The sequence below is a fragment of the Mobula hypostoma genome, chromosome 1 (assembly GCF_963921235.1).
Source record: "Mobula hypostoma chromosome 1, sMobHyp1.1, whole genome shotgun sequence".
Taxonomy (NCBI): domain Eukaryota; kingdom Metazoa; phylum Chordata; class Chondrichthyes; order Myliobatiformes; family Myliobatidae; genus Mobula; species Mobula hypostoma.
The window spans coordinates 201,807,013-201,819,660 of NC_086097.1; the positions used below are offsets into that span (position 1 = coordinate 201,807,013).

General features: G+C 40.0%; 1 protein-coding gene across 6 annotated transcripts in view; it reads right to left on the reverse strand.

Moving 5' to 3' along the window:
• LOC134354245 (nucleolar protein 4-like) overlaps window positions 1-12,648 on the reverse strand; it is a 424,681-nt gene that overhangs the window by 30,828 nt on the left and 381,205 nt on the right. For 4 of the 6 annotated variants that reach the window (XM_063063184.1, XM_063063154.1, XM_063063146.1 and 1 more), the window contains one exon: window positions 9,211-9,402. The exons of the other annotated variants lie outside the window; for them this stretch is intronic. In XM_063063184.1, the coding sequence (XP_062919254.1) occupies window positions 9,211-9,402 (192 nt within the window). The remainder of the gene's footprint in view (window positions 1-9,210; window positions 9,403-12,648) is intronic. 6 annotated transcript variants of the gene reach the window in all.

Here is a 12,648-nt window from a genome sequence, read left to right on the forward strand (position 1 = left end):
ACTCTGTCCATGCCTTTCAACATTCGAAATGTTTCTATGAGGTCCCCCCTCATTCTTCTAAACTCCAAGGAGTACAGTCGAAGAGTGGTCAAACGTTCCTCCTACGTTAATCCTCTCATTCCTGGAATCATTCTAGTGAATCTTCTCTGAACCCTCTCCAACGTCAGCACATCCTTTCTTAAATAAGGAGCCCAAAACTGCACACAGTACTGCAAGTGAGGTCTCACCAGCGCCTTAGAGAGCCTCAACATCACATCCCTGCGCCTATACTCTATTCCTCTAGAAATGAATGCCAAAATTGCATTCGCCTTCTTCACCATTGACTCAACCTGGAAGTTAACCTTAAGGGTATCCTGCAGGAGGACTCCCAAGTCCCGCTGCATCTCAGAACTTTGAATTCTCTCCCCATTTAAATAATAGTCTGCCCGTTTATTTTTTCTGCCAAAGTGCATAACCATACACTTTCCAACACTGTATTTCATTTGCCACTTCTCTGCCCATTCTCCCAATTTACCCAAGTCTCTCTGCAGACTCTGTTTCCTCAGCACTACCGGCCCCTCCACCTATCTTTATATCATCAGCAAACTTAGCCACAAAGCCATCTATTCCATAATCTAAATCGTTGATGTACAACGTAAAAAGAAGCAGCCCCAACACGGACTCCCGTGGAACACCACTGGTAACCGGCAGCCAACCAGAATGGGATCCCTTTATTCCCACTCTCTGTTTCCCGCCAATCAGCCAACGCTCTATCCACGTATGTAACCTTCCCATAATTCCATGGGCTCTTATCTTGTTTAGCAGCCTCATGTGCAGCACCTTGTCAAAGGCCTTCTGAAAATCCAAATACACAACATCCACTGCATCTCCCTTGTCTAGCCTACTTGTAATTTCCTCAAAATAAGCAATAGGTTTGTCAGGCAGGATTTTCCTTTAAGGAAACCGTGCTGAGTTCTGGCTATCTTGTCATGTGCCTCCAGGTACTCCGTAACCTCATCCTTGACAATCTGCCACTTCTCTGCCCATTTCCCCCAATCTGTCTAAGTCCCTCTGCAGACATCCTGCTTCTTAAACATTACTTGCCCCTCTACCTATCTTCGTATCATCCGCAAATTTGGCCTCAAAGCCATCAATTACTTCAACCAAATTATTGACATATAACGTGAAAAGAAGCAATCTCAACAGCAATGCATGGGCCGCAAACCACAAAAGGCACTCTTTATTCCCCCTCATTGCCTCCTGCCAGTTGGCCAATCTATGCTAGTATATTTCCTGTAATACCATGGTTCTTGTCTTGTTAAGGGGCTTCTTGAGCAGCACCTTGTCAAAGGCCTTCTGATAATCCAAATAAACAACGTCCACTGACCTTGGGTTTCCTGCCTGTTATTTTCTTGTAGAATTTCAATAGATATGTCAGGCAAGATTTCCCCTTTAGAAAACCATACTGACTTTGGCCTGCTTTATCATGTGCCTCCAAGTACCGCAATATGATGATGATGATGTCGTCAACTCAGACCTGAGAGGCCAGCATCGGGCATTTTCATGCCTTACAAGGCACAGTTCGAAAGGCTGTGTGGGGCGCCACTCCTCACACAGACATTTTACAGTATTATTTTACGAGGCCGAGTTGCGAGCTCGAGTTCAACCCGGCGCTGATGGAGAGCGCGCACGCGGGCTCTGGATTGAACTGGATTGTCACTGGATTGAACTCGGGAACCTCCGTTCTCGAGCCTGGCACTGATCTCACTGTGTCACCAGCCGACCAAGAACCCCAATACCTCATCCTTAATAATAGTCTTCAACATCTTTCCAACCACTGAAGTCAGGCTAACTGGCCTATAATTTCCCTCCTCCTGTCCCCTCCCTTCTTAGGGATAGAATGACACTTGCAATTTTCCATTCATCTGGAATCATGCTAGAATCCTGTATCTTGAATGATCATTACTAAAGACTCCGCAATCTTTTCAGCTATCTCTTTTAGAACCCCGGGATGCAGTCCACCTGGTCCTGGTGACTTATAGGTATCTACCTTCAGACTTTTTAACCTCCAAGCACCTGCTTGGTAATAGCAACAACACTCACTTCTACCCACCGACACGCTCACATTTCTAGCATTCTGCTAGTGTATTCTACAGTGAAGATTGACACAAAATACTGCAGTTCATTTGCCATTTCTTTGTTCCTATTACTACCTCACCAGCATAATTTTCCAGCAGTGTGATATAAATTTTCACCTCTTTTACTCTCTATATATCTGAAAAAACTTTTACTGTCTTTTTTCAATGTATTATTGGCTAGCTTACCTCCATATTTCATCTTTTCTCTCAAAGAACACAGAAATTTACAGCATATTCCAGGCCTTTCAGCACACAATGTTTTAACCTACTCTGGAAACTGCCTAGAATATCCCTAGTGCATAGCCCTCTATTTTTCTAAGCTTCATGTACCTATCGAAGAGGCTCTTAAAAGACCCTATTGTATCTGCTTCCACCACCCCCGCCAGCACCGCATTCCACGCACCCACCACGCTGTGTGGGAAAATCTTGCCCCTGACATCTCCTTGGTACCTATTTCCAAGCACCTTAAAACTATGCCCCCTCATGTTAGCCATTTCAGCCCTGGGAAAAAGCTTCTGACTATCCACATGATCAATGCCCCTTATCACCTTGTACACCTCGATCAGGTCACCTCTCATCCTCCGTCACTCCAAGGAGAAAAGGCCAAGTACACTCAACTTATTCTCATAAGGTATGCCCTCCAATCCAGGGACCATCCTTGTAAATCTCCTCTGCACTCTCTCTGTAGTATCCACATCCTTCCTGTAGTGAGGTGACCAGAACTGAACACAGTACTCCAAGTGGGGTCTGACCAAGGTCTTGTATAGTTGTAACATTACATCACGACTTGAACTCAATCCCACGGTTCATGAATGCCAACACACCATCTGCCTTCTTAACAACACTGTTAAACTGCACAGCAGTTTTGTGTGTCCTATCAGCACAGATTTCATAATGGATTTTTATTTGTCTTCTGTTGGTTTTTAAAAGCTTCCCAATCCTCTACCTTCCCACTATTTTTTGCCCTCTCTTCTGCTTCTATGCTGTTTTTGACTTCCCTTGTCAGCCACAGTTGCCTCATTCTCCCTTTGATTACCTCTTCACCTTTGCATTGTATCTTTCCTGCGCCTTCCAAGTTGCCTCCGGAAAGACTAGTCATTGCTGTTCTGCTGTCATCCCGGCTAGCGTTCCCTTCCAATCAACTTTGGCCAGCTCCTCTCTCGTATCTCTGTAAATCCCTTTCATTCCACTACAATACTGATTCATCTGTCTTTATCTTCTCCCTCTCACATTGAAGGCAAATTCTAAATTCTAACATATTATCATCACTTTCTCTTAGGGGTTCCTTTACCTTAAGCTCCCTAATCAAGAACTTTACACAATGTCCAATCCAAAATAGCCTTTCCACTAGTGGGCTCAACCACAAGCTCCTTTATATAAATAAATAAATAAATAAATAGATAGATAGATAGATAGATTCAAATCCTCACAGAAGGCTTTTTAATGAGGTACACCAGTGCACCAATCATGTGGCAGCAATTCAATGCATAAAAGCATGCAGACATGGTCAAGAGGTTCAGTGTTGTTCAGACAAATATCAGAATGGGAAAGAAATGTGATCAAAGTATCTTTGACCATGGAATGATTGTTGGTGCCACATGGACGGTTTAAGTATCTCAGAAACTGCTGATCTCCTGGGATTTTTTATGCACTACGGTCTCTGGAGTTTACTGTGGCTTCCTCTTGGTAAATCATCTCCCCCAACAGTATCCAAAGCAGTACACTTATTATTTTCCACAGACTAGTTTATTGACATTGAGAACTTTTAAGAAACTCCACTTCAAAATGTCTGTCACTGTTTACAGAAAGCAGTTTCTGTAACTCTATAATCTCCTCCAGACCTATAACTGTCCAAGATAATTGTGCTCCTCCAATGCTAGCCTTTTTAATTTTCCCTAAATTTCAATATATCATTGTTTACAGCAGTATTTTCAGCTGGCAGGACTCAGAGTACTAGAAATCCATCCTGCATGCTCTCCATCTTTCCACCCTTTTTCAAATTATAAGTTTCTCCATAAAACACATTTTTCCCAACAATTTTGATTACCTACTCCAATGTCTCTAAGAGTACTAAATATGTTCAATTAACTTCAAGAAATTTTGGATATTTTGTTACATTGAGAATTACAAAACAAGTTAATAATGTTGAAACTTTAGAAAACCCATTCATGGCCTCTTGTTCATCAGATTCATGCTTACTCTTTAACCACTGCCCCATAAGCATGATTGCGTCATGAGAAAAAAGAGTTAGCATATTATTGTACACTATCATATGGTTGCAGGTTTTGCACTTTGCAGATTTTAATACAATTTTATTAAACTTCAAACATGGATTTTCAGATATATTCTGATGTCAACAAAGTACATGAAAAACAATGCTGCTGAATATATAAACGCAAACAACAGGAATTCTGCAGGTGCTGGAAATTCAAGCAACACACATAAAAGTTGCTGGTGAACACAGCAGGCCAAGCAGCATCTCTAGGAAGAGGTGCAGTCGACGTTTCAGGCCGAGACCCTTCGTCAGGACTAACTGAAGGAAGAGCTAGTAAGAGATTTGAAAGTGGGAGGGGGAGGGGGAGATCCAAAATAATAGGAGAAGACAGGAGGGGGAGGGATGGAGCCAAGAGCTGGACAGGTGATAGGCAAAGGGGATACGAGAGGAGCATGGGACAGGAGGTCCGGGAAGAAAGACAAGGGGGGGGACCCAGAGAATGGGCAAGGGGTATAGTCAGAGGGACAGAGGGAGAAAAAGGAGAGTGAGAGAAAGAATGTGTACATAAAAATAAATAACGGATGGGGTACGAGGGGGAGGTGGGGCATTAGCGGAAGTTAGAGAAGTCGATGTTCATGCCATCAGATTGGAGGCTACCCAGACGGAATATAAGGTGTTGTTCCTCCAACCTGAGTGTGGTTTCATCTTTACAGTAGAGGAGGCTGTGGATAGACATGTCAGAATGGGAATGGGATGTGGAATTAAAATGTGTGGCCACTGGGAGATCCACCCCACCAGCCTCCGGGTCCAACATATTATTCTCCGCAACTTCCGCCACCTCCAACGGGATCCCACCACTAAGAACATCTTTCCCTCCCCCCCCCCCCTGCATTCCGCAGGGATCGCTCCCTACGCGACTCCCTTATCCATTCGTCCCCCCCATCCCTCCCCACTGATCTCCCTCCTGGCACTTATCCATGTAAGCGAAACAAGTGCTACACATGCCCTTACACTTCCTCCCTTACCATCATTCAGGGCCCCAAACAGTCCTTCCAGATGAGGCAACACTTCACCTGTGAGTCGGCTGGGGTGATATACTGCGTCCAGTGCTCCCGATGTGGCCTTCTATATATTGGCAAGACCCGACGCAGACTGGGAGACCGCTTTGCTGAACACCTACGCTCTGTCCGCCAGAGAAAGCAGGATCTCCCAGTGGCCACACATTTTAACTCCACATCCCATTCCCATTCTGACATGTCTATCCACGGCCTCCTCTATTGTAAAGATGAAGCCACACTCAGGTTGGAGGAACAACACCTTATATTCCGTCTGGGTAGCCTCCAACCTGATGGCATGAACATCGACTTCTCTAACTTCTGCTAATGCCCCACCTCCCCCTCATACCCCATCTGTTACTTACTTTTATACACACATTCTTTCTCTCACTCTCCTTTTTCTACCTCTGTCCCTCTGAATATACCTCTTGCCCATCCTCTGGGTCCCCCCCCCCCTTGTCTTTCTTCCCGGACCTCCTGTCCCATGATCCTCTCGTATCCCTTTTGCCAATCACCTGTCCAGCTCTTGGCTCTATCCCTCCCCCTCCTGTCTTCTCCTATCATTTTGGATCTCCCCCTCCCCCTCCAACTTTCAAATCCCTTACTCACTCTTCCTTCAGTGAGTCTTGATGAAGGGTCTCGGCCTGAAACGTCAACTGCACCTCTTCCTACAGATGCTGCCTGGCCTGCTGCGTTCACCAGCAACTTTTATGTGCGCTGCTGAATATATAGTGGAAGTACAGTCTGTTAATATTTAGTATGTTAATGAGCAATTCGTTTGTTTGTAAAAACTAGCCCCTTAACGTTTAATCAGCTACAGATTGACCTGACAATATGTCGAAGCTCAACAGCATTAAGCCCAGTTTTTGAATTAATATTCAGTGTTGAACATCATATTGTTTAAAGCCAATCCAAATAAAAAGTTAAAATCAATCAAGTGTAATTTTTAATGACATTTTGTCTTGGCTGTTTTTAGGTCAATTTTTTTTATATACATGTAGAAGAAAACTGTTCTCTGTAGTTGGTAATTTGCTGTTAACTGCTTAGTTTGTAAATTTTCATTCTTTCTTACCTGTTACCTTTGGTGTGTCTATTCTTCAAACTCTGTTTTTAAAAATCAAATTTCAAATTGATCTTATTGTCAAAGGTTCCCAAGAGCATTCTCTTATTAGGAAGTACAATGCATTACACATTTGCGACTCTCCTGAAAGTGAAGCAGGCTATTTTGTCTTTTGTGCCAGGCCTGTTTCCTTATTGTAGATATTTAAATATTCTGAATAGTTTTCTGTTCCAGCTCTTGACTTGAGAGGAGAAAGAGCTAACATGAACATCAGTGTAATACTTTCTTTCTGCATAGATCTGCAAATGATTCACCTGCCAAAAATGTGCACTTTTACAATTTAACACCTTCTTATCCCACTTAAGATTCATTACAATGCTGAACACATACTTCCCTTGTGGCAAATGCTCTGCATTGCATACGATCTGCATTTGCAGAGTGACATAATACTCCTGCTCATACCTTGATATGCATCTAAACCCCATTGTATTGCGTATGAAAGAGGCAAAGAAAGCTTGCGAAGAAAAATTCAAGAGCGAAATAAATAGAGGTTCCAATTATTCCTCCTTGGACCCTTGAGAGGACTGCAAAAATCTAAAAAGCCAAAGGGAAAAGGCTTTCTATACTCTGGCACACACAAAACATGCTGCTGTTGACTTGCCAAACCACATGTCCATTGCCTGCTAGATCTATTAATGAACTGTAGATTCTCTTACTAAAAATCTTTAAAGCAGCATAGTAAAGCAAAGATTCTGATCTACATTTTCATCATACCAATTTTTCATGATACATTTATACTGCTGTCACTCCATGCTACAAGACTCATTTTATTCTATGGTTTGCTGATAAGAATGGAATGACCATGTTACTGAAGGAAAAAAAATATAATATTAAACCTGTATATTCCAACTATATATATACCTCTAACCCAGGTCCAGTCCTTTTGTGACTGAGAGCATAACATACAACAACTAAGATCAGAATAATTAAAAAATGCAGGAAAAAGTGAAGGTATATATGTTCATTAATTTTTTGTTTTTGTTGCTTTTTTCAATTTTGTTCCTAGCATGAGATTTGGTGTTACTGCTTCTTAATTAATAACTAATTTCAATAAAATTTATTGAAACCTTTTGCTTGATCATTGGTCAATTCGCAGCTTGCCAGTCTTAATCATTCAGTCAACTTCCTATCCAGGTCTCCCTAGTTTCTTTCCCTTCATATACTTTTACAATCATTGCCCTATGTCAGTGTCCTCTGATTTCAACAGATGGCAAATTCTCTAAAGGATTAGCAGAGTTCAATGGCCTCCTGTTCCAGAGACCTCTTCCAGATCTACCTAACAATGTTAAAGGACTTCATTATTCCTTTTGCTGATATGACTTTAAATGAGTTCTGCAACTAATTATTACATAATCCACAAAAAAAGCAATCAGCAAGCAACCAAGCTTATGAAATTGCTGTAGAAAAACAAATGCTTCCAGAATTGAACAGCTCCTGCAGTTTTATAATGTTATCCCAATTCACAGGGATATTAAATGAAAAGATTTGGAAGTTAGGACATCTACAAAAAAATAAATTCAAAATGGCACAATCACATCAAAAAATCTCATGCAACAATAACTAACAGATAATTTTGAAGTTGAAAAATTTTAAATTCTTACCTACCTTAAATATCTACCACTTAAGTGCGCGCGCGCACACACACACTTACTTTTAAAGCTGTTTTAAGAACTAATATAGCAAGTAGGTCCTGTTCAGTTTTTCAAATAACTTAATTTTATGATTAAACATGATGAAACCTAGTTTTTAAAGAAATGAGAAGCCTGCGAAAGTGAATATTATTCTGTAACAACTGATCTGAAGTGAGCGAATAAAATATATTTGATTTCTTCAACAGCATGGTTGCTTAAGTTGTATTAATTTTATTACCGCAACTCTGTTCTTAAAAGTGGAACAGAGAACTCCAAAGCATGTTCATTGATATGATACAACACAGCACACACTTAAAATCTACTTAAAGTGCTGTACTATTTAGTGTTTAGTAGAAATTAGTTTGCTGACTTGAGGAAACTATTAATGTGAATTCTTTGGTTCTTCTGAGTAAAAAAAAAAGGAATGCAGCAATCTTGGTCTGCTCAAATTCTCAATCTCATATCAATATTATTTCAGTTATGGAGATATAGATTACAAAAGTATGTTCTAAGTTATTCCAAATAACCACAGAAAATCCTATAAGATGTCAGCATACTTCAGACATTATGACTAATTGGGCCAAAAGCCACATGCCATGCATCTCCCAATCTCTATCAGATATTTGATTCATAGTACTGTTAAATTATGTACATGAAATTAGTTACCTGTGATTTATTAAGCAGACTGAGGAGAAAGAATAGTCACACATACTATAAATGATCTTGTGTTCAGTATGTCAAAAGATAAATATGGAACAAAGTTTGTAGTTAAGTACAGTACATTAGAAACAGAATACTGTTCATAATATTTTATGTGGAACTTCAGTTATCATCCTTTGAAGTAATAACATTCATATAAAATGTTCTTCCAGACACCAGTGAGGCAAAGTAAATATGGTTTAGATGAGAGGGTAAGGTCTCTGAACTTATGTTATCAAAAATAACATTAAAAAAAAATCATCAGAATGGTTGGGAGTGGGAGGGATAGGGATTAAAAAAATCTTGTGATGAGTTTATGCACAGGAACTGGATGCAGACTGGGAATGGGTTGTATTTGGACAGTACAACTCACCGTCTCAAAACCATTCTTTTTCATCCGCCTGCAGGACTTGAGGTAAGTACGTATACGCTTCCGGGCACGCTCCTGATATTCAGGGAATTGCCGGCTGCATGATTCAATTATTGCCTGGATCTTTTCTTTAGGCTGCTTAGAAATGGGGACCATTCGGTCCAAGTTTTCATCTACAAACAGCCTCACAAACATCTGTTGGTAAGAGGAAGACAGAGGAAAGAATGCATTGGACGACCGCTCTACTTGGTTCTTTGTTGAATGGATACCATAGGATAAATTCAATGATACCGCACAACCAGGAGGCAACCCCACATGATGAAAGACTGGCATGGAAAGGGTGCTACTCTAGCACTGAATTTCCAATTAGTATTTTTGTCTTGCGAGGCTTCTCACTGGGGTGCGAGCTCAATGAATAAGTGTTTAAATCTGCAACTGTCCTCAGGCAGAACGATTTTAACATAGAAGGATTTTTAAAAAATCATCAAATACAATCCAGTTAGTTGAAATAAGGGATTATTCTTAAGGAACTCACAATTTTATGTTCTATAAAAGAAAAATATCAGGCTGTCCAACAACACAAAGAATCTTGAATTTCATAAATATATGCCACATCTTTAAAGTGTATAATCTGGTCATTAATCACTCTCTATAATATTGTAATCATATAACAAAGTAGATCTTTGAATCATCACCTGCACTCCCCTATCCCGTGCAACCAGACTGCCATCCCCTATGCAACTTAATTCTGGAGACTATTGTTCAATAACTAATCAGAATATTTTGGCTACAACCACTGTAATCAATAAGGAAGTATATGGCTACTAATTAAAGATATTACCCAGCATTTGCTGCTTTACCCCTGCAATTCTACCAAACTCAATCTTATTTCAAGCATAAATTTATAAACAAAAAGGTGTTAAGTATATGTACAAACACAAGATATTCAAGTTTAATACCAACAATATTCTACATCATAATACATTAACACATTTTTGAAATTTGACACAATTCACATTTCTGTACAACTAAAGTTGCCAGTAAAGTTTTGTATGACAAATAAGTTTCATTTTAGATATAGCTGAAATTAAATAACATTCAATATGTCCATTGCATGCACAGTTATTTGATAATGCTTTTTGTTCATGAAGGTAATGTTGAAACATTATTTTAAAAGAAATTACTATTGACTACCACATTTAATTAAAAAAATTCTTGGTCATTATATTGTGAATTCGTATTTCAATATTTCTCGTTCTACTGAATGCACATTCAGTGCCACATAGGAAATTCAAGATGCATCTCACAGGGAGAATCACCTGTGCAAGAGTTTAAAATCCAGATTTTTGCTCCTGAGCAGCAGCTTGTGATTACAGCGAATCTTGAAACAATTTCCCTTGGAGGTGATCACCCCATAACATCTGCATCAACAGGAAGAGGGAGTTGGTCACTTCTGGCAAACAGGAGACCTAAGCCATGATGTAGGAGACCCTGTGTACATATTCTCTCCAAAGGTTTTCTCATTCTAATGTATCAGGGTCAAAAATATCACCGAGAAGCCACAGAAAGCGAGGGAACTGATGGGGAATTTGGGAAGGTGAGTGAATCAGAGGTTGAGGTCAATATTGGTATCAATGATATAAGTATAAAGTAGGTGGAAGCCCTGTTGCCAGATTACATAGGCAGCTAAAGACACAATCTCAAAGATAGGACACTCAGGATGTACTCGGGTAACAAGCACTGGTGAGTGCAGAAATGAAGGAAAATGCAAATGAGTGTGTGACTGATGTAGGAGGAAGGGCTTAAAGTTCTTGGGGCAATGGACTAATTTTGAGGGAGGTAGCATCCCTCAAAAAGGCTCGATCTCAACAGGACCAGGACTTGTATCAGAAAGATTTGGAAAGAAGAAAGGCAAAATTGGGAAGACTGGTTTCTCCTTTGAGTTTAGAAGGCAGTATAATGAATTTAAAAGGTAGTGAAATTAAAAGCTGGGGGAAAAGGAATAGATAAAAATTTAGATGTGCTTCAATTCAAAATATCTAGGAAGTAAAAGTGATGAATTGAAAAGACATAAATTGTTGCTATCTTCAAAATGATGCTCAAAAATGGCTAGGGAAGATGGCTTCAAGTTATAGGGATTTTGAATGACATGGAGGAAGGGAAAATAAAAAGATGTACAGGATTGATTTTAAAAAAACAATTACAAGTATGGGAGAGGTAAAATGGCAAAAAGATTAACAAATGACCCCATATATGCTTTAGCTATGGGACAAAAGGTAATTATGTTGCTGAGAGAATATTTGCCCTTAACAATCAGAAGAAGAAAGAGGAGATGAATGTTTGAAGATGGCAGGACTGCTGACAGAATGGTTAGTGAAAATATGAGGACACGTGTAAAGAGGTCTATATTTGTAAAACATTAGATAGGCCACAACTTCAGTACTAATATAGCTAATGCTGATCACCACTTTATAGAGAAGTGTGATAATCCTACAGAGTGTGTAGAAAAGATTTAGCAGAAAGGCTCCAAGGATGAGAAACTTCAGCTATAAGACTAGATTGAAGTAAGTGGAGTTATTCTCCTTGTAACAAAGGAGGCTGACAGGATATTGGATAGAAGTGAGACTTAGGGTAAAATGACAAAATAGTGGTAGAAGGAAACTTCAAGCACCCCAGCCATATCTGGCATAGTAACAGAGAAAGCATATAAAATTGAAGGATTATTGGATGGAATTATTTAAATCAAAAGCAAGCTCAGCAAAAGTGTAAATGTGACTAGACTAGTGCTTAGGGAATAAACCTGGGCAAAGACAAATGTATCTATCAATGGAGTACGATCTGATGCAATCATGGTGCTTCAAATTTCGCAGAGAAAAGGGCAGAGTGTAGACAATTAAAAAAAAAAGATTGCAATTAAAGCAATCATGAAGAAGGCAACTAGTGGTTGCACCTTGTTAGGAGCTTGAGTTGCTTTCATATGTCACCAAAAACTATTACAAATTTCTATAGATGTACTGCGGAGATCATCCTGACTGGTTGCATCACAGCCTGGCACGGAGGCTCCAACATACAGAATCACAAGAATCTGTAGAGGGTTGTAGACCCACCAAACTCTATCACAGGCACAACACTCCCACCACTGAGAACATTTTCAAGAGGTGTTGCCTCAAAAAGACAGCATCCAGCATTATTAAGAACCCATGCCATCAGGGATATGTCTTCATCTCATTCCTACCAGCATGGAAGAATCACAGGAAAGTGAAGACCCACACTCATTGATTCAGAAACAGCTTCTTCCCCTCTGCCAATAGATTTCTGAATGGCCCATGAGCCCATGAACTGCCTCATTATTCCATTCTTAGCACTGTATTGCTGCCATAAAACAACGAATTTCATGTCATTTAAGACAGTGATGATAAATCTGATTCTGATTCAGTTTTA